Genomic DNA, 22059 nt, shown 5'->3' with positions numbered 1-22059 from the left:
GAGGAGGAAGAGAGAACATGTCTTACCATAAAGAAGGAGGCACCAGGCACGGGCTGGAGGACCTAGGCACCTGGAGGTCATGAGGCTGGCGTTCACCTGGATTCTTCTCTCTCTCCTGGCAGGTGAGAACCTATGTTTGTTCCTCCCCCAGGGCAGTTCACGCTCTTATCTTGCCTCTGCTCCCCCCCCCCACCCTGCCAGCTGTGGCCAACTGGGCAGCCTCTCTCAGGTCCTCCTTGCACACATGCGTGAGCCGACCCTCTGACCCTCTGCTTTCCCCCACCCCAGGGCATGGCAGGGCCAATACCCGTGCCATTGGTGCTGAGGAATGTCCCCGCCACTCACAGCCGTGGCAAGCCGGCCTCTTCTACCTCACCCGGCTCTTCTGCGGAGCCACCCTCATCAGGGAGAGATGGCTGCTCACAGCTGCCCACTGTCGTAAGCCGTGAGTGCCCTGCTGTGACCACATGGCAAGGGGTCAGGGGACAGGCTGGGGGACAGGGGCAGGGGACAGGGTGGGGGACAGGGTGGAGGACAGAGGGAGGGGGACGGAGACACAGAGGGCCTCCCTATCACAGGAAAGACAGGACTGTGCAAGGCCAAGTCCCAACTCTTAAGATGAAATAGGATAGAATTTGTGGAGCCCCCTCAATTCTAAAATCCCAGAGTTCCAAAGTACCTGGTTCTAAGAATCTAAGAGTCAAAGTCTGCTCTTAAAATCTTAGACTTTGACCACTAGAAATCCAGTCACCAGGAACCAGTGGCTCACATCTGTCACCCCAGCTACTCAGGAGGCTGAGATCTGAGAATCACAGTTCTAATCCAGCCCAGGCAGGGAAGTCTATGAGACCCTTATCTCCAATGAACCAGCAAAAAGCTCAAAGTGGAGCTATGACTCAAGTGGTAGAGCACCAGCCTTGAGTGAAAAAGCTCAGGAACAGCTCCCAGGCCCTGAGTTTAAGCCCCAAGACCAACACACAAGCACACACACACACACACACACACACACACACACACACACACACACACTTTAGAAATCCAGAATCCTCCAGTGTTGGACCCATCAAATTCTAGAATCTTGGACCCTCTAGACTAGCCAGTACCCAGTGGAGTGTGGCAGCATAATGCCCACCATGCAATTAGGACAGCCGTTGTTTGTAGTAAGCCTTACCCCCTCCATGTGGTCAAAGGCTTTTCAGGTGGTGGGTGATGGAATCTAATGACAACCATTCTATAATCTTATCTTCAAAGTATTCTAGACCCATGGAGTAGCGACATTTACAGTCCTAGAGGCTTTCACTTACTCACCCTATCTTAGGAGATATGATTTCTAGAATTCTAGAGCCTGGAACTAAGAAAATTCTAGAAGCCTATATTTACAAATGTGTCAAATCTGGGGAACTCAGTGTCCCAGAATTCTATCATTATAGGGTTTCCAAACCCCAAAAGCTTTACTTCTGACAGTTTTTGGAGCCCCTGAACCATTTAAATCCTAGACTGTTAAATTTCTAAAAACCATATTCTAGGGTGAGAAAATTCTATTCTTCCTGTTCCAGAAGAGTATAGAACGCTAGATTCTTGAAAGGCTTATATTTGATGCAGAAAACATGATCCAGAGGAAACACAGACAGTTGGAACCTTAGAGCCCTAAGATGTCAAAACTTTCAGTATTCTAAATGCATGCGTGAGTTAGGATCTTAGGATTCTAAAATGTTCGATTCTGGGTGTTCTAATAGGATTCTAGACTCAAAACGGTGCCAGAATCCCTCCCCTTTTTTTTGGTTTGGTTTTGGGGTTTTTTTTGAGACAGGGTGTCACTATGTACCCCGAGCTGGCCTCAGACTTGAAATCCTCCTGCCTCTGCTTCTCAAGTGTGGAGACTATGGGTGCAGGGCTCATCATGTGTGACTTGGGAATCCTCTACATTAACTCTGGATAAGCTATCTTTCTTCCAGGAATAAAGCACAAATGATGGTTCCAGATGAAGACCGGGAATTTCCCATCATGCATAGCTCCGCGATGAACACAAGCTTTGGTCTCAGGCTAGGAGAACTTTGTATTGACTTAGCCCCAAAGACAAGAGGGGAAGAAAAGTAGGTGGGAGAGAGATTCGGAGGCAAGATGGAGGTGGAGAGGCTCAATTCCAGGCCCAGAGCAAACAGCACCAGGGTATAAGAAAGGGACAGAGACAGGAGTCATATCTTAGACTCCTCAGGCACCAAGTCCCCTGCCTTTAGCCTTGTGCCTAATGTCAGAGGGCAGAGGATGGGGGACAAGCAGACTTCCACAAGACACTCAACTCTCTAGAGTATAGACCTTGAGCAGAACACCTCGAGCTGGAACTTCAGCAAGATCGCCTAAGGTTAGGTATCAGGAAGAAGTGATGAAGGGGTTGAAGGATGTGACAAATAGGAAAAGCCTGAGGCCACGGACGCACCCCAATTTGGGAATTTTCCATATCCTATCCCCCTGTATGCACACACCCCAAAACAGTCAGAGCCACTCCCATAGAAGCCACCAGACCTGTGGTGGCAGGAGGTGAGGTTGTTATGGTGTGGAAGGTGGGGCCCCAGGTGCCCACAAGGGACCTCTCAGGTCAGCACTGAGGCTTCAGGTGGGCAGAGGGAAAGGTGGCTCACTAGACAAGAGGGGATACCAGCAGTCAAAAAGCCAGATTAGGGGACCAGAAAGCTTAGCTTCTGTCATCTGTCCGACAGGTTCCTGTGGGTCCGCCTTGGGGAGCACCACCTGTGGAAATGGGAGGGCCCTGAGCAGCTGTTCAGAGCCACCGAGTTCTTCCCGCATCCTGGGTTCAACAGTGACCTCAGCGCCAATGACCACAACAACGACATCATGCTGATCCGTCTGCCCAGGCCAGCAAGGCTAGGCCCTGAGGTGCAGCCCCTCAACATCAGTGAGACCTGCGTGGACCCCGGTGCCCAGTGCCTCATCTCAGGCTGGGGTGCCGTGTCCAGCCCCAAGGGTATGGCCTTGCCCCAGGGTACTTCCTTATATTTCATGACTGGGGTCCACTACACTGATCCTCCATCTCTTCCTTGTCTCCTCTCTCCCACTCTCCCTCCTTCTCCACATATCAACTTCATTACATATTAGTGTATTTCCTCAAATCCAAAATGTTCTAGATTTTAATGGATATCACTATTTTAATGAATTATTAAGAATGCAGAAAAATGTCAGGTGTGATGATGGCACATGCCTGTAATCCCAGCATTCAGAAGGCTGAAACAGAAGGATCTTGAGTTCCAGGGAGGGGGGGAGGGGGGGAGGGGGGAAGGGGGGAGAGGAGAGAAGAGAGAGGAGGGAGAGGGAGAGGGAGAGAGAGGAAGGAAGGAACGAAGGAAGGAGGGAAGGAGGAAGGGAGAGAGAATATTGGGGAACAAAAAGTGACATCAAGCTGGGCACCAGTGGCTCATGCCTGTTATCCTAGCTACTCAAGAGGCTGAGATTTGATGATCATGGTTCAAAGCCAACCCAGGCAGGAAGTCTATGAAACTCTTATCTCAAATTAACCACCAGAAAACCACAAATGGCACTGTGGCTCAAGTGGTAGAGAACTAGCCTTGAGTGAAAGAGCACAGGGACAGTGTCCAGGCCCTGAGTTCAAGCCCCATGGCCAACAACAACAACATAAAAGGGATATGGACAGTCAGACACCTTTGACTGGAAAACACACCCTGATTTCAGAGACATTGGAAGGTAAACATACATACAACTTAGAGCTGAAATAAAGCCTGCATCTCCTTCTCAGTCGTTACATTAGGCATTCCAAATAATAGTATTGCTATTAGTAACAAATATTTCCAGTGTTCAAAACATCTTGGAAAAAAGAATCAGTCAGAATTCGTGGCTGACAATAAGTCAAACTTGGAAAACTTTATATAGAAAGCCAATTCTCTGGGCTCATTTGAAAAATTTAAAGGCCTGGGCAGGGGACACACCTCAGAGTGGCAGAGAGGGTCTCAGCACACCAAGGCCTCTGGTTCCATCCTCACCACTGCAAAAACAAGAAACAAAAGCAAAACAAAAGCAAAAGCCTCAAGACCACACACCCTCATACCCAAGCCCCCTAGGCAATCCATAGAGGCTGCCCCAGACATGAGTTCTCTGGCTCAATGCAATCCACCCCACTGGCTGCTACCTGGCAACTCCCTCCCCCCACCATACTTCTATTTGCCTAGCAAAGGGTCCCCTCACCCCATGCAATTGAGTCTGTGCCCAGGTGTTATATAGACATAAATGGGGTTCATCTGTAATCCTGGATATCTCTGTTACCTGCGTAAGTTAAGACATTTGTCTTCTAGTTTCTTGGAGCTCTGCCTCTCCCTGTTTCTCTTCTCTCTACTTCTGCTCTGTCTCCCTCCTCTATCTATCTACCTGTCTCCCCTTCAATTTGAATGTACCAGGATTTGAACTCTTGGCCTCAAGCTTGCTTATGCAGGATCTCTACTTTGGGCAACATCCCCAGACCTGGGCTTGCCTCTCTTCTCCATCTCTGAATCTTTTTTTTTTTCTTTCTTTCATTTTGGTCATGGGGCTTGGATACCCTGAGCTCTTCAGCTCAAGGCTAGCGCTCTACCACTGAGCCACAGCACCACTTCGGGTTTTCTGGTGGTTAATTGGAGATTAGAGTCTCATGGAGTTTCCTGCCCAGGCTGGCTTTGAACTGGGATCCTCAGATCTCAGCCTCCTGAGTAGCTAGGATTACAGGTGTGAGCCACCTGTGCCTGGCTTTATCTTTGAGTCTTAAGTAAGCACCATTTGTTTCTGTGGAAGACCTGCAGGGGAGGCCTGGGGACAGGGTGTGCAGAGAGCTGGGCAGCTGCTGACCCCTGCAGTCTTCCTCCCAAATAGTGCAGTACCCGCTCACACTGCAGTGTGCCAACATCAGCATCTTGAACACCAAGCTCTGTCACTGGGCATATCCGGGCCACATCTCTGACAGCATGCTCTGTGCCGGCCTGTGGGAGGGAGGCCGAGGCTCCTGCCAGGTGAGACCCCACTGGAGAAAGGGAGGCAAGCTTGCCACTTTGTTGGGTCTTAGGGGAAGCGGGGAGGGCAGATGGCTGGAGCCCCAGAGCGTCCTGAGGCAAGAGAGAGCTAGGAGGTTGGAATGCCAGGGCAGCGGGTTGAGGGAGGAGGGTCCCCAAGCTTCTTCTGCTCCTGGGCCTGAGGGTGAAGAAACTGGAAAACCGGATTTGGAGGAGGGGAGAACTGGAACCTTGCCAAGGAGGAGGAAGGGACGCTGTCATTCTTACAAACAGTTCTGTTTAACAATTTCTCTACCCCCGCCCTCGCTGCACAGGGTGACTCTGGGGGCCCCCTGGTTTGCAATGGGACCCTGGCAGGCGTGGTGTCCGGGGGCTCCGAGCCCTGCTCCAGACCGCGGCGCCCGGCTGTCTATACCAGCGTGTGCCACTTTGGGGATTGGATTCAGAAAACCATAGAGGAAAACCAGTGAGCCGTCCCACCCAGGACCACCAGGAGAGCAAGGCGGGCGCGGGTTCGGGGGTCACCGCAGCCCCAAACCTCAAAGGTGTCCTCCCTGAACCTCCTACCGAGCTCTGGACAAGCTGACTCTGCCCCTCAGGCTGTGCCTGGCCAGAGAAGGCCACGCCCCCAGCACGCAGCAGACAAGGCCACGCCCAAGACCACGCCCCTCGGCGCCCAGTAGACAATACTCCGCCCGAAGGCCACGCCCCAGACGCTCCGCAGAAAAGACTCCGCCCCCTTTGGCCCTGTCACCGAGAAACGGCCCCACCATGTGGCTCCTCCTTCCAAGGAATAACTCTGCCCAATGGGACGTCTTCTCCTCTAGACTCCACCCACTTGGCCACGTCTTCTCACAGAGGCCCCGCCCCTGCGATGCCAGCGGCACAGCAGCCACGCCCATGTGGAACTCTGACAACGTTGGGTTCCGCCCCTCGCGGTCCCCACCCTGGGCGGGCCCGGGGTTTGAATCCTGGCGCGGAGGACTGGAAGAGTCCGGGAGGGTATCCAATCCTTTGGGGACGAGTGCGTGACTTACAATAAACGCGGGAACCCACTTCCTGGTGCTGGCGGTGTGGGATGCAGGGGGTGGTGGTGAAGGGAGAAGGAAGGAAGCCCGCCTTTCCCGCAGCCCCTCAATGCCGGGCCTGACGTGGCCTCCACCAGCCGAGGGCAGCCAGGCCCTCCCGCCGCCCCCAGGGGAAGGGGAAACCAGGTCACGACGCCTCCCAAACCTGCCTTCCCACATCCCGCACCCCTCAGACCGAGGGTGGGCCAGGCTGTCCTCATCAGGCTCGGCCAGGAAGACCGGCCTTCTTCCGATCCGGGTGGGTTACTGCGGCAGCCCCCTCCTCCAAGACCCTCCTGGAGGAAAACCAGAAACAATCCGGCTTCAGTCCTACCTCAGACTTGGGGGACTGGGTCCCAGCCTCCTCCCTCAGACCCAGGGATCCGGACCTCAGTCCTCCTCCATCGGATCCTGGGGTCCAATTCCAGCCTCCTCCCTCAGACCCAGGTCCAGACCCCAGTTTTCTCCATCAGACCTAGGGATCCAGACTCTAGCCCTCTTCCCTCAGACCCAGGGGTCCAGATCCCCAGCCTCCTCCATCAGACCCAGGAGCCCAGACTCCAGCCCTCTTCCCTCAGGCCTGGGGTCCCAGCACTGAGCCCCTCCTCTCCCTCACCTCAAGAGTCTGGAGAATCCAGTCCCTCCTCTGTCAAGATTTGGGTCCAGCCCCTCCGCCCCTCCTCACACACACCCAGGGCTCCCAGCAGCTCCCCTGCTCTGGGCTGGGGGAGGAGGCGGGACGGGGGCGGGGACTCCCAGTTAAAAGGCTGAGAATCTTGTACCCGGTGGACAGAACGGAAGTACAGGGGCCTCAGCCACTGAATCCGAATCAGGTGACCACGCCCCCCGGATTCTGGAAGGTGAGGTGCAGAGGTGCTCAGACTCTAGCCTAGAGCCCCGGGTTTCCCTCTTCCGCAGAGCCCAGACCCCAGCTCCCTCCTCCCCAAGACTGAGGGATTCCCACCCTCCCTCCCCTTCTCTTGGGATACAGGAATCCAGTCCTGCATCCTCTGCCCCACACTTAGACTAAAAATAAAATCTGGGGTCCCTTCCTCTTCTCAGCCCCTCTCAGAAGCCACCATGTCCCGCCAAGCCCTGGTGTGGACCACTCTGCTCTTGCTGCTGGGAGGCCGGGCAGGTGAGGGGGACTGAGGTGACCTCTGAGAGGGGGGCAGGAGGCAGCTGAGGGGGGACTTACCTGGTGAGGTGTGAATGCAGGTGGTGGCCTGGGGGGATCTGGAGCAGGGGACAAGACATAGGTGGGTTGGGTGGTATGGGGGAGAGGAGGCGGTGCTGCCCACGGGACCTGGGTCCCAGGACGTATGTGGAAACATGCATGATGACGCAAGGTCTGCCGTGTGTGTATGTGTGTGCACGCACCCGCAAGCGGCTGCTGGGGCCTCAGGCGAGATACTGGCATGACGAAGCATGCAGAGACCCGGCTGTGTATCCGTTTGAACCCACAGTGGTTTTCCTGGTCCTGGCACTGCGCATGCGTGAGGGTGGCGCCCCATCCCCTTCCCTCCTGCTGCAGGACGCTCCAGGGCCCAGGGCTCCAAGATACTGGAGGGTAAGGAGTGCAAGGCCCACTCGCAGCCGTGGCAGGCGGGTTTGTTCCAGGGCCAGCGACTCATTTGCGGAGGGGTTCTGGTTGGCACCAACTGGGTCCTCACAGCCGCCCACTGCAAAAAAAAGTGAGTGATGACTGGGCACAGATGGTGGGAGGGAGCTGGAGAAAAGAAGGCTGGAAGAGTCCTCAGAAGAGAAGGCTAGACCTCTGGATCTGATGGAGGGAGCAAGACCTTTGGGTCTGAGAGAGGAGGCTAGATCTGGACCCCTGGGTCTGAGGGAGGAGGCCGGGTCTGGACTCCTGTGACTGAGGGAGAGGAACTGTTGACAGAGTCAACTCACCCCAAGCTCACCCTCTCCTGAATTCCCAGGAAATACACAGTACGCCTGGGAGACCATAGCCTGCAAAGTAGAAATGAGGGAGAACAGGAAATGTCTGTGGCTCAGTCCATCCAACACCCGTGCTACAACAACAGCAACCCAGAGGACCACAGTCATGACCTGATGCTAATCCGACTCAGAGAGGCTGCATCCCTAGGATCTACTGTGAAGCCGATAGACCTGGCGTATCAGTGTGCCCACGTTGGCCAGAAGTGCACCATATCCGGCTGGGGCACGGTCAGCAGCCCCCAAGGTAATGGGCTTGGCTGCTGCTGGAAGAAGAGAAGCTAATTGGTCTAAGGGATCCAAAACCACTGGCAAATCTTCCTGCCCTGTTTTCTTAGGAAAAAGCCAAGAAGGAAAAGTGATGGGGTGGAGGGGAGGGGGGAAGGAGGGGGGAAAAGAAATCTTGAAAGCCCCCAGAGCAGAAGTGGAAAACACAAAGGAACAGACTATTTAGGATAAGCCAGAAAGGTCAGCACCCCAAGCACCTTCTTTCACAGTCTCATGGAATCTTAACAGAGTTTAGATAGATGGACTTTTTAGGGATCCTGTGAATTGTTTTTCCTCTTAAACCCCAGAAACCTAGCCTCATCCCCTCTTCCCTGTCACCCAGGGCTCCAGACCCTTCCTCTCTCTTAAACTCCAGTGACCCAGCTCCCCAATTTCTTCTCACCTACACTCCAGGGTTGGGAGATCCTTTGAAAATTCAGAATCTAGCCTCTTACTTGATGTCACTGTGAAAGCAGTTGAGGCTCAGCTCAGAAAGGCAATGAGGGCTCTCCGTGCCCCTGCCTGTCAGACTCCTACGCACCAATGAGACAGGGTATTGCTATAGAAACAATCTGCTCATGGGTGAGGCGATCAAACTACAAATCTGAGCCAGCCCATGGTTCCCACACAGCTGTGGATGTTCCTGAGAGAGGGGTAGACACAGGCGAGACTGGAGAACAGTTCAGGAGGGAGGGTAGACCAAGGCAAGACCATAAGAAAAGAGTTATGTTTTCTTGCTTCTCCCCCACTCAGAGAATTTTCCTGACACCCTCAACTGTGCAGAGGTAAAAATCTTTTCCCAGAGGAAGTGCAAAGAGGCCTACCCAGGGAAGATAAATGCCGGCATGGTCTGCGCGGGCAACAGCAATGGTGCCGACACATGCCAGGTAAAGAGGGCCTTCTAAGCTCCCCTCCAACCTCCTACCCTGCAGATCTAGACCCAAATCGTGTGTGTGTGTGTGCATGTGTGTGCTGGGGTAGGACGCCAATGAGGAGTTAGTATCCAAAGCAATTATCCTTGTCCCTACAAAGTGAGGACCAGGTTCAGAGAAAGGCAAACTCTCTCTCCCTGGAGGTTGCAAAGCACTGAATAGCTGGCCGTCATCTTCTCAAAATGAAGCCTAAGATGTGCTGAGGGAGACTAGGAAAGGCTCTGAGGTCAGCAATTCCACAGCATCATTTCCTGGGATTTGTGTAAACTCCAGCAGTAGCCAGGGAGGGAGTCCACCATTTCTCTCTGGTTAGGGCCTCAAGGGTGGGTCCCTTCTCTTGCCATTGGCTCCCTGGGAACAAGGATGCTTTGCCTATTGGCCAGGAAATGGCATCACTGACTTCATTGCCACATCAGGAAGCTCCCCCCTCCCATGCCCACTCCCCGGGGTTGTCACAGGTAGACATTCTCCTTCCTGTTAGCTGTAACTCCATCTGGTATCCTCTAGGGCTTCCTTCCACCCTTGGTCTTTCACAGGAGCTCCACCCCATTGTTAATGACTGGTCTATGGAGACAATACTTTCTTCTTCCATTGGCCAAGCGTGGTGTCAGTTCCATCGCTGTTAATATGGAAGCCAATCTTTTGGGTTCTTCCATAGAGACAAGTTACTGAGACAGAGGTCCACAGAGACAGTGGCTCTCCCTTCCTCTCCCACCCTCCCTTCCTTTCTTTGTTCCTTTTTTTCCTTGCTCTTTCCCTCCTCCTCTCTCTCTTCTTCTTCTTCCTCTCTCTTGGTCCTTCTTCTTTCCTCTCTCTTTTCTCTCCTTTCTCTTCTCTCTTCTTCCCTCACCTCTCCTCTCCTTCACACTGCTCTTTTCTCCTGTATGGTAACTCAGGTCAATAAAGAAAACAGCTAGGTCCTCTCCATCAATCCCCACTACTACACTGTCTCGGGATTGGAAGTCCAGCCTATCTCTCCTGCTTGGTCTCTAAGAGCAGTGCTCTTCTGATTGGCTACAGGAGACCAATCACATTAAATGAGCTCTCATTAAATGTATGCTGCTGCATCTTAAGGAAAATCCCTCCCTGTCTCCACCCAGGGCGATTCCGGGGGTCCTCTGGTGTGTGATGGTGTGCTCCAGGGTATCACATCCTGGGGCTCAGACCCCTGCGGGCGGCCTGAAAGACCTGGCGTCTACACCAACCTCTGCCGCTACCATGACTGGATGAAGAAGACCATGCGTAACAGGGGCTGATCTAGGGGGACCCTTGGATGCCCCCCAATAAAGTCTCAACCATGGCTGGCTCCTTGCCTGTCTGTGTTTGGACCCTGCAAGGGGGGTGAGGAGGTGAGGAGAGTGCATATATCCTGCTGATAGGTTTGGGTAGATCCGAGGACACTGAGATCCTATAAGCAGAACCACTCCCTTTTGTTCTGAAAGGATTTGAGGGAGGGAGAAGGGAGAGAAAAGAAAGTTGATGTCACCCCTGGAGCTTGAGCTCAGGACCACCAACTCAAGGTCTGACCCTCTTACTTGGCTTTTTCTCTTAATGCTGGTGCTCTACAAATTGAGCCACAGCTCTGCTTCCAGCTTTTTGCTGGTTAGTTGGATATAAGAATCACTCCAATTTGCCTGCCCGAGTTGGATTTGAATTGGGACCCTCAATTCTTGAATAGCTAGGATAATAGGCATGAGTCACTGACACCTGGCTTGGGAAAGATAGTCTTGAGATGATTCTCAGTTTTCTGAGCAGCTAAAGCATTCTGTATGAACATGGAATGGGGAAGACCCTGCCCCCATCCTCTCCTTCCTCTTTTCCTTTTGTGAGACAGAATCTCACTGTGTGGTCCAGGCTGGCTTCCCACCACCATCTCATGAATGCTGAGATTATAACAAACACTACCATGCCTCACTCCTCCCCTGTTTTCAGTGTTGTGTGTACTTAGGAATATGGAAATACCACGAAGTGGTTAAGCAGCCACAAATGAATACCCATGAATCTACCAAAGAGTTCAAAAAACAAAATACTTTTGAGAGCCCCCGCGCATCCAGAAATCTTTCTCGCAGTTTAGAGCTGTCTGGATGCATCTGTGGGGGAAATACTGGCTCCAAATTGAAGTGGGGAGCAAATGGACTTTGGAGGATTTTCAACCCAGAAAAGGTCAAACCTTATACATTTTATGTAGTCAGGAGTTATTATAAAGATACAAATAATCACTGTCACGATTTCCCAAATTATATTCTTAGAAAAGAGAATGTGCTTGTTTCATTTTATTTCTTAATAAAAGATAATTTGATGTACCTGGGCTCACCTGTTCTCCTTTGGCACATCATGAATCACTGGCCAATTGTTTGACTGAAGCCTTGTCATGTGACCGGTCTCACCCAATCAGTGGCTGTTTGGCATATGGGTCGCTGATTGGCTAATTGTTTTACTGCTATCCTGTCATGTGACCAATCCCATCCAATTGGTGGCTATTTGCCGTCCTGTGCTAGGAAACAGGATCTTACATAAGGTGTGTGGACAAGTGAGATTCCATGCACACTTTATACTCTCCAACTCTATTGATCCAGCTTGAACTGGGCTGTCTTGGATTCACCATTGTTAGTCCAGAGAAAACTTGGCCTGGGTCATTCCTTCATCAGAGTGGGTGGGTGGACTGGGAGAATTATGATTGACAGTTTCACCAGTCCCACGGGAGATGACAGAGCATCTCCCAGAAAGAAGTGGGATACTGTTCTTGAAGGAAGAGGGAAGGGAGCCCAGGAACTCAGAAACAATGGGTTTCAGAACACACAGGCTGAGTCAGGCAGGATTGGAGTCACCATGTCCAAGATTGCTCTGGGCAGGGCACAGCTGGTGGGATGGTCAGGTGCCAGTTCTCACGTGTGAATGCGAGCTGCTTGTATGAGTCACCCAACAGAGGTTCAGTAGGTAGGTCGTAGGTCTGAGGGTGAGGACACTAGGTGAGTCTTAGCAACAGGGGCTGGAATTCACCTCCAAAGAGCTGTGATTTGGGGCAATGTGGAGTTATGCACCATTAATGGAACTGAGTGTGTTTAGAGAGAGGTGGGTGAGGAGGGAACAGAAATGTTTCCTTCACAGGTATGTGCCCTGGGCTGATAGTTGATACCACAGGCTTCTGAATCCCCAGCATGCAAATTTGAACTGACTCTTCTTCCTCCTTAGCTCTGTGACTCAGTTCAAGTGATCAAACCTATACCCCTTTCCTCTCCTCCTCCTCCTCTTCCTCCTCTTCCTCCTCCTCCTCCTCCTCCTCCTCCTCCTCCTCCTCCTCCTCTTCCACCTCTTCCTCCTATTCCTCCTCCTCTTCTTCTCCCCTTCCTCATCCCCCTCTTCCTTTTTCCTCCTTCTTTCTTCTTTTTCTTCTCTTCTTTCTCTCCCACTCTGGTACTACTGGGGTTTGAACCCATGGCCTGTACTTGCTGGCATGCAAGTTGAACCACACTCCCATTTCTTTTGCTTTAGCTTATCTCTCCGATAGGGTCTCAAGCTTTTGCCCAAGCCAACATTGGACTTTAATCCTCCTCCATCCAAACATCTGAGGGGACAGGTGTATACCACACACACCCAGCATGATCTAACTTCTCCTGAACTTCCATTCATAAACCAAGAGCGAGCGTCCTCACTTGGGCTGAACCTGAGGAAGAACAGGGAAGTAAGTCTGGGAAGCTGGCACTGCCCCACCCTGTGGGTAGATAAAGATAGAAGCTGCTTCCTGCTCTGGGTGGTGGAGTCAGGGAGCTGATGCTAACTCAGCGTCTGCCACATGCCTGTCCTTTTTTTTTCCATCCATCTTTCACATGATTCTCCCAGTGCCTTGGAGAAGTAGGCCTTGCTCCTTACTTTAGAGAAAAGTGATAAGACTCTCACAGCGTACTTGTGAGGTGACGTTCTTTCTGTCACACCCCGAGACAGAATGGCTCAGGCGACACAAGGCAAGATTCAGACATAAAGTGGTGGGTCTGTGAGTGCCAGCTGCTGCAAACTAGTATTTATTTAAGTGCCTCCTGTGTTTCTGGTCTGGGCTGGGTACTAGATACATATCCTCTGCTCATGAAGACTGGGATCTAGCAACAAAGCCAGATTAAATAATTAGGGCTATGGCTTTTAGAATGACAGATATGTAATGCACATCTAGCAATTTTGGAATGGATAAACAGGGCTCTCAATGACACAGCTCTTTCTTTTCTAAGCGATCACTGAAAAGGCAGAGGGGTGAGAGAACCCGACAATGAAGATCAGCGCTGGAGTAAACAACTGCAAGTCTTGCTGAAATTCTTCTTGGGCAGGAAAGAAGCACACAGATGACTGGATCCTGGAGCTGTGAAATCCCATGGCCTGAGAGTGCCCTCTCCAGTCTCTCTCTCTCTCTCTCTCTCTCTCTCTCTCCTCTCTCTCTCTCTCTCTCTCTCTCTCTCTCCTCTCTCTCTCTCCCCATGATCTGGAAGGAGAACATTCCTCAAGGCTAGGGTACTGCTGAGGATCTGGCAGAGTCAGGATTCCAGGTCTGGAATGGAGTTAGCAATGTGTCCACGCTCATGTGGAGTGAGCCAGCATGGGTTTATGTTAAAGTAAGTGTGACGCGAAGGAGCCTAATTGCATGTGAAGTTGAGGAAAGGAAAAAGGAGCTGGGGAGAAGGCTGAGGTAGAGGTGAGGATAGACTCTGAGGCAGGAACTGGACGGAGATGAGCAGAGGGAGGTCTGGAGTCAGCATTTGACTGACATTGGATCACTGTTGGGGGCAGGATAGATATCAACACAGGTGTCCTGGAATATGACAGAGACTAAAATTTGAGTTGCACATGGAACAGGTTTGGGACAGGCTATGGTGACAACTTATAGTTGAGGTCCAAGTCCTAGTGTGTGTTGATACTTAGAGCCATAAGCTCAGCCAAGGTGCAGGTTCTGAGTTTAGATGTAAATCAGGCTAGGTCAAAAATGAGGCAGGACTGGGGGTTAAGGCTGGGTACCACTTGCAGTTTAGTTGTGTCAAGATTACACTTGAAACCTGGGCACTGGTGGCTCACATCTGTCCTCCTAGCTCCTCAGAAGGCTGAGATCTGAGGGTCACAGTTCAAAACCAGCCTTCTCTCCAAGTAACCACCAAAAAGTGAAAGTGGTACTGTGGCTCAAAATGATGGAGTGCTAACACGGAGTGAAAATGCTCAGGGACAGCACCCAAGCCCTGAGTTCAAGCCCCACAACTGACCAAAAGAGAGAGAAAGAGAGAGAGAGAGAGAGAGAGAGAGAGAGAGAGAGAGAGAGAGAGAGAGAGAGAGAGATTATGCTTGCTGTCAGGCTCTAAGGCCCTTCTCCTGGTGAGAAGCAGTTGACACCTGACCACCTTTTCCACAATTGGCACTGCCATCCTTCCATCAAGGGACAGAGGCTTGAACCTCTGACCACCGCACCACATTCATGCCTCCATTCTCCCCACTGCCAAGTCCTGTCGAGTCTTTCTCCTGAGAGCAGCTTTAATCTAATCTACTTCCCAAAACTCAATCTAAGTCACCCCCCTCTCTCACCCAGACAACAGTAATGATGTCTACCTGGTCACCTACCATCCCCACATTCCCCCAAATCTACTCTCCAATGTCAGCCAGGGGGACTTTTTGGAATGACAGATCTTAGGTTGGGTGTGGTGACACACGCCTATAAATCTCAACTACTCAGGAGGTAGAGATAGGAATATCATATTCTGTGGCCAGCCTGAACCAAAGCTCAAGATGCTATCTGAAAGACAAACCCGAATCAAAATGATCAAGGCAGGGAGAACTAAGGTCCAGGCTCAGCCAGGGAAACCCTATCTGAAAAGTAACAAAGAGGAAAAAGGGCTGGAGGCATGGCTCAAATGGTAGAGCACCTGAGTCCCAACCACCAAAAACGTGAGGTGCTAATAATACAGAGATAAACCCAAGTGCAATAGGATTTAGAAACATGAGAACACAGGCCAAATAATAGTAAGCAGGTGGAGCCAAGCAAGTGCCACGTTTCCATAGAAATGCCGGGAGTGAAATCAGGCTCAAAGATTCAACAGGATCCAGCCTGTACAAGCCCTCACTTGCTGCTCAGAAAGCCCCTCTCTGGGACACGGGGGGAGGTGGGGAGACGGGTACAGAGTCGGGGGGGGGGGAAGAGTCTACACAACCTCTTCCCATAGCAGGATCCAGGCCAGAGCCTTGTCCCGGGCCTTTGTCCCTCCTTGAGTTTTTCCCCAGCCCCTCAAAGCCCATAAACCTCATCCCTGTGTGAGTGGGTCACAGGGAGGAGATAACAAGGGGCAAGAATGTACGGGGGTGAACACCTGGGCATGGCCCCATGCGCCTGGGAGGGTGGAGAGAGCTGCATGGTATCTGTGGCTCCAGCAGCCCAAGGGACACGAGATAACCCGAAGCCCAGCTTGGGAGGAAGGAGCTAGAGTGGGCCCCACCCGCGCCCTGGGGTGCTGGGGCGGGGGCGGGCTGGTATAAGAGGGCGCTCCTCCAAGGGCTGGCACGCTGGGCTCCCAGCTCAGGCCCTGGCTGACATCAGATCAGACCCAGCCAGGTACGAAGGGACCTCAGCTGCGGGGTGTGCACAGGGTGGAGAGGGGGACCCTAAAATCTCTGGACCAGACCATGAAGGCTGGAGGTTTACTATGGGGAAGTCCCAGGGGAAAGAAACTGAGGCTCCAGATATATAAATACACAGGCAGCACAGAGAGGGAAGCTTAGGGGACAGAGGCCTTGACTCCTGAATCTGAAAGTGGAGGCTAGGTCTGGACCCCTGGGTGTGAGGGAGGAAGATGGGCCTAGACCCTTGGATCTGAAGGAGGAGGCTGTGGTCTGGACCTCTGTGTCTGAGGGAGAGACTGGGGTCTCAATCCCTGTGTCTGAGAGAAGAGGCTGGGCCTGGACCCCTGAGTGTGAGGGAGGAGAGCTGGGGTCTGGACCGCTGTGTCTGAGGGAGGAGGCTGGGCCTAGACCCTAGGTCTGAGGGAAGAGACTGGGCCTGGACCCTTGAGTCTGAGGGAGGAGGCTGGGCCTGGGCTTCCTGGAATACAGAGGAAACCTCCATAGAACTCTTGCTTCCTTCCTCTCATCCTCAGCTCCAGCAGCAGTGGCCAGTCCTCCTGAGGTGAACAGAGAGGCTGAGAGCACCATGGCGCGATCCTCTCTCCTTTTCCTGCTGGCTCTGTCACTGTGCTTAGCCCTGGGGATCACTGGACAGGAAGGTGAGGGCTTTTCCTGGGTCACCATGAATGGTCCTCCTGGAGTCCTCAAATCTGAGACCCTTCTTCCAGGCCAGCTCCCTTCCCTGCCGAGCTGGACGGTGTAGCCCCACGGTGCCCCAGGTCCCTGCTTGGCCATACTCACTGTCTGTCCATCATTCTTGGTGGCTGTCTATGGGCCATCTGTCCCCCGGTGGCCTATGAGCACCCCTCCCACCTCCCCATGAGCTCCTCTGCCCGTCTCCAGCACAGCCCACCGCTCTCCCTTTGTCTCTGCCTCTCTCCACCTCCGTGCTGGCTACCCACAGTGTCTCCATGTGTCCATGCAGATCAGGGCAACAAGAGTGGAGAGCGGATCATCGACGGCTACCCCTGTGAGAAAGGCTCACATCCCTGGCAGGTGGCCCTACTCCGAGGCGACCAGCTCCACTGTGGGGGCGTGCTGGTCCACGAGCGCTGGGTGCTCACTGCCGCCCACTGCAAGATGAGGTAGGCACCGCGCTGTCCCGCGTGGGGCTGGTCCCTTTCGCCAGCTCTCCTCCCAGCTTCCTGGATCTCTGAGTCTTCCCTCCCTGTGTGTCTGTCCTCTGTCTCTGAGTCTGTGTCCCACTCTGTATTTCTGTCCTGTCTCTCTCTCTCTCTCTCTCTCTCTCTCTCTCTCTCTCTCTCTCTCTCTCTCTCTCTCTCTCTCTCTCGGTCCACTTCTACGTGTCTCTGTCTATCTCTCTATCTCTGTCTGTCTCTATTGCTGTGTCTCTGTCTCTTTGTCTCTGTCTCTGTCTCTCTCTCTCTCTGGATCTCCCCCACCACCTCTACAGTTCTGTCTCATCTTTCTGGGTCTCTGGCCCCTCTCTGGGTCTCTCAGTGGAGTCTCTGAATATCTCTCCTTCTCCCAGTCAGTACACTGTGCAGTATGGCACTGACAAGATAGGTGACAGGAATGCGCAGAGGATGAAGGCCACCAAGTCAGTCCGCCACCCTGGCTACTCCACAAAGACACATGCCAATGACCTCATGCTAATCATGCTGAATAGGCCTATCAGGATGTCCAGCAAAGTGAAGAAAGTCAACCTGCCCACCCGCTGCGAGCCTCCAGGGACCTCCTGTACTGTCTCAGGGTGGGGCACCACCACCAGCCCAGTCGGTGAGGCCTGCAAGGAGCCAGGGGCACCAGCTCCTCCCTCATGCCCAGGGGTCCAGGCCCAGCCTCCTCCCTCACACCCAGGGGTCCCTACCCCAGCCTCCTCCCTCCAATCCAGGGCTCCAGACCCCAGCACCAGGCACCAGGCCTTTAACTGACAGCTCTCCCCCCACCCCCAGCTACCTTCCCCAAGGACCTCATGTGCTCTGATGTCAAGCTCATCTCATCCCAAGACTGCAAGAAGGTTTACAAGGACCTCCTCGGCAAAACCATGCTGTGTGCCGGCATCCCAGATTCCAAGACCAACACCTGCAACGTAAGCAGCCCTCCCCACCCAGCCCCCACCCCGGAATGCCTCTTCTTAGCGCCCACTGCCAGGTGACCAATCTCCTCTGGCCATACATGGGCAGAGCCTCTTGAGTTCTTGCTGCTTCTTTTTGCTGCTTGTGGGAAGCAGCAGCCCATTCAGGGGTTAGAGTAGGCCTAGAGGAGGGCTTCATGCAGCTGAGAGAGATGGGGCAGGGGGGAGGGGAACTGTGGGATCGGGGGGAGCAGTTCAAGAACACCATGTTTGAGATAAGTCATAATCTAAGCATGGTTTTGTTTTGTCTCATATTTATGTATTTATTTTATTTTATTTTATTTTATTTTGAGACCCATTCTGTATTTAACCTAGATTGGCTTGGATTTACTGTGTAGCCCCAGGCTGGTCTCAAACTCTCCATCCTCCTGCTTCAACATCCCAAGTGCTAGGATTAGAACAAGCTCCACCATTTCTAAACACAAATTTCTTTCAAATGCATGCACACACACACACACACACACACACACACACACACACACACGGTGCACAGTGAGCTGAATATCACAGTTTTAAATAAAATGTGGGTCTGTCTGTCCTACTTAACTTTATCTTGCCTCCGGCATTGTAATGGAGCTGTTTTTACTATAAAATTTGGAGCTGAGCATAATGGCTCATGCCTATAATCCTGGCTATTCCAGAGGCTGAGGTGTGTAGAATCACAGATGGAATCCCAGCCCCAGAGAAAAGCTCACAAGACTATTCAAACAATAAAAAAGCTGGCCAAGTCACACATGCCGACATCCCAGCTCCATGGGAAGCATAAATAGGATGAGCATGGTGCAGGTGTACTTGGGCAAAAAACGAGAACATAAGTATCAAAGCAAACAGGGCTGGAGGCTTGGTTCAAGTGGTAGCACACCTGCCTAACAAGTGCAAAGCCATAAGTTCAAACTCCAGTACTGCTAAGAAAAAAGAAATTGTGATTAGTGAGATTTTTGTTGGTTTGTTTGCTTAATGCATAGGCCTCATTGCCTGACCCTAGTCCTGGTTTTGAGGATAGAACTAACATGTTTGTCCTCCAACTCCTTCTCCTCCTCCTCCTCCTCCTCTGTCCTTCTCCTACCATAATCACCTCTGTCCATGTTTGGACAATGACTCTCACTCTCTGTGCCAAATTCCATTTCATTCCTCCTCTTTGTTGCTGACCCATGTTTGGCCAGCTGTCCTCTCCCCTCCACCCCCAACGACCCTCCCATGTCTCCTCACTCTCAGATCTCAGGGCAAGTGTTAGGGATAAAGGGATAGGAGAGAGAATTCTGACCTGGAGAAACTGCCTTCTCCCCTGGCTTGGTGAGGGTCAGCTTGGTACATGTACAAGATCTCAGTGAGTGAGTCTCACATTGAACAGCCTTGGGCTTGAATGAATGCTCTCCTGTTATGTTTGGAACCCTTAGTGATATTTGGACAGGAAGCCAGGCATTGCCATTTTGCTCTGAGTCCTGCAGCTGATTTGAGAGTTCCAGCCCCTGGTTTCCAAAGATGCCTGGTTCCCCCTTCCCATCCAAAGGTGCAGAGAAGGAAATCCCCCCTCCCCACCTCCCATAGTACAGTGCCAACCAATGGGCTTCATCTGAACATAATTGACACATTACTACCTGGAAGTCCCACCCCCATTTCCTCCAATTAGTTCCATTGGCCAAGGCTCAATCCAATGTCTTTGAAGAACACAGTTTGTCCATTCCATGACAGTAGCCCTTTCTGCTTTCTCATTGGTTCCCAGAAACAATGGGTCTTTCTCATTGGCCAAGGTGTTCTGGTAGACAGAAGACTGAACTGGGGAATGTATGAGACTGAAGGGGTGAAGGGAGCAGAGGACTCTAAGACCAAAGCTAATCTTCTCTTCTCTTTCTTTCTTTCTTCCTTCCTTCCTTCCTTTCTTTCTTTTTCTTTCTTTCTTTCTCTCTCTCTCTTTCTTTCTTTCTTTGCCAGTCCTAGGGCTTGAACTCAGGGCCTGAGCACTGTCCCTGGCTTCTTTTTGCTCAAACCTAGCACTGTACCACTTGAGCCACAGTGCCACTTCTGGCATTTTCTATATATGTGGTGCTGGGGAATCAAACCCTGGGCTTCATGTATACAAGGCAAGCACTCTTGCCACTAGGCCATATTCCCAGCCCCCCAAAGCTAATCTTGTGGTGTTTCCCACAGGGTGACTCAGGGGGACCGCTGGTGTGCAATGACAACCTGCAAGGTATCGTGTCCTGGGGAACCTTTCCCTGTGGACAGCCCAATGACCCAGGGGTCTACAGCCAAGTTTGCAAGTACACCAGGTGGATAAACCAAGTCATATCAAGGCGTCGCTGACAGACAAGCGAGGCCAAGCAACTGTGTACTGTCAAGAGAAAATCCACAGAAATCGGGGCGTCAAGGTTGACGAACAAGTCACTTCCAGCTCTACCTTTCTTCAAAGATACTTTCAAACCTCAAAGCACACCACATCTGTAAACCAGTTTTTAAAAAAATGTCAAGGATCAAAAACCAAAGGGAGAAAAGAAAAGCCTCACTGAGGTGGTGGGTGTTGTAGGGAGAAGATGGCTGTCAATACGGATAGTCTTCACCGTAACTGGGGAACACATGTATGGCTTCGACCTAGTGATTCTACTTTCACAGAATAATAAATTGTTTTTTCAAAAAGTGGAGTGAGATTTCAGTCCATCACCACCTGGCTGTAGCAAAGAGGAGAAAAGGCTAGAGAAGCCCCAGAGTATGTGGCTTCCATCACTGTCCGGTGTCTCCCCGGTTGTTAGAAAGAATTGTTAATCCCATGGAAATGTGAAATCTGCACAAACAAAAACACATGTGATCTTAGTTATGCAAAATGGCCCCAGGCTCCCACTCAGACCCAGGGGCCCAGGCCCCAGCCACCTCCCTCAGACCCAGGGGCCCAGGCCCCAGCCTCCTCTCTCAGATCCAGAGATGCCAGACCCCAGCCTCCTCCCTCAGGCCCAGGGGCCCAGGCCCCAGCCTCCTCCCTCAGGCCCAGGGGCCCAGGCCCCAGCCTCCTCCCTCAGACCCAATGGTCCAAACCCCATCCCCCTCTATTAGACCCAGAACTTCAAATCTCAGCCCCTTCCCTCAGACCCAGGAGTCCAGACCCCAGGATCCTCCCTCAAATCTAATGATCCAGACCCCAGCCTCCTCCCTCAGACCCAGGGATCCAAACCCAGTCCTCCTTCCTGAGACCCAGGGGTCTAAACCCCAGTCTCCTCCCTCAGATCTGGGAGCCCAGGCCACAGCCTCCTCTCTCAGGCCCAGGGATCCAGACTCAGTCCTCCTTCCTCAGACTCAGGGGTCCATACCCCAGCCTCCTCCCTCAGACCCAGGAGTGTAGTTGTCATCCTCTACCCTCAAACCCAGGGGTCCATGCCTAGTCCCTCCTCAGACCCAAGGCCTCCTCCCTCAGACTCACACGATGGAGCCCGCCACTTCCTTCAGACCCAATTTCCTTCAGACCCAAGAGTCCAGATCCCAGCCCTCCTCTCTCAGAGGTGGAGGTCCAGGTCCCATCTCCCTTTTCCCTGGGCTTGTGCCACATGTCAGGAGCCTCAAAAAGCTTTGGCCATCTCAGGAGAGATGGAGGCCTATCGACATTTCCTTTCCTACAAGACTCCCCTACAAACAAACATCCAAACTACATATAAATAATAACACCAGAGGTGGACTGAGCCTGTGTGTGCCTGACACCCTGTTCCTGTTTGCTACTGGAGGCCAGCGTGCAGGGCGTGACATGATACCCAGGCTGAATTCATGGGAAACAGACTCCATTGCTCTACCGGAGGCGAGTTATGTAATAGAGGCGAAGGAACAGGGCTTCGTGGATTCAAATCACACTCCTGACACCTCCAAACTATTCTCCCTCCCTCTCTGCCTGTTTCTGTCTGTGTCTGTCTGTCTGTCTCTGTCTCTCTCCCTGTCTCCCTCTGACTCTATATCTGTCTGTCTGCATCTGTATCTGTATCTGTTTCTCTCTCTCTCTCTCTCTCTCTCTCTCTCTCTCTCTCTCTCTCTCTCTCTCTCTCTCTCTCTCTCTCTCTGTTGCTAGGGACCGAACCTGCCATCTCATACATGATAAGTACAAGCTTTATCAT

The 22059-nt window shown here is 52.3% G+C and overlaps 3 protein-coding genes across 3 annotated transcripts; all 3 read left to right on the top strand.

Annotated features, from left to right (window-relative positions):
* The first annotated feature begins 79 nt into the window (after positions 1 to 79).
* On the top strand, positions 80 to 5479 carry LOC125368110 (kallikrein-9-like). Its single transcript, XM_048368967.1, has 5 exons — positions 80 to 122; positions 289 to 445; positions 2718 to 2983; positions 4873 to 5009; positions 5324 to 5479. The coding sequence occupies exons 1-5, from the start codon at positions 80 to 82 to the stop codon at positions 5477 to 5479; spliced, it is 759 nt and encodes a 252-aa protein (XP_048224924.1).
* A 667-nt stretch (positions 5480 to 6146) lies between these two features.
* Positions 6147 to 10487, top strand: LOC125368109 (kallikrein-8-like). The gene is made up of 7 exons (XM_048368965.1): positions 6147 to 6335; positions 6870 to 6936; positions 7068 to 7214; positions 7578 to 7770; positions 8017 to 8279; positions 9053 to 9186; positions 10332 to 10487. Exons 1-7 carry the CDS (start codon positions 6147 to 6149, stop codon positions 10485 to 10487), a joined length of 1149 nt encoding a protein of 382 aa, XP_048224922.1.
* Positions 10488 to 15720: 5233 nt separating this feature from the next.
* Klk7 (kallikrein related peptidase 7) lies at positions 15721 to 20519 on the top strand. The gene is made up of 6 exons (XM_048329384.1): positions 15721 to 15805; positions 16347 to 16472; positions 16799 to 16958; positions 17366 to 17613; positions 17790 to 17926; positions 20120 to 20519. The coding sequence occupies exons 2-6, from the start codon at positions 16400 to 16402 to the stop codon at positions 20273 to 20275; spliced, it is 774 nt and encodes a 257-aa protein (XP_048185341.1). The 5' UTR covers positions 15721 to 15805; positions 16347 to 16399; the 3' UTR covers positions 20276 to 20519.
* Positions 20520 to 22059: the final 1540 nt, after the last annotated feature.

The sequence above is a fragment of the Perognathus longimembris genome, chromosome 20 (assembly GCF_023159225.1).
Source record: "Perognathus longimembris pacificus isolate PPM17 chromosome 20, ASM2315922v1, whole genome shotgun sequence".
Lineage (NCBI taxonomy): Eukaryota > Metazoa > Chordata > Mammalia > Rodentia > Heteromyidae > Perognathus > Perognathus longimembris.
This window is presented reverse-complemented; position numbering and strand designations above follow the sequence as displayed.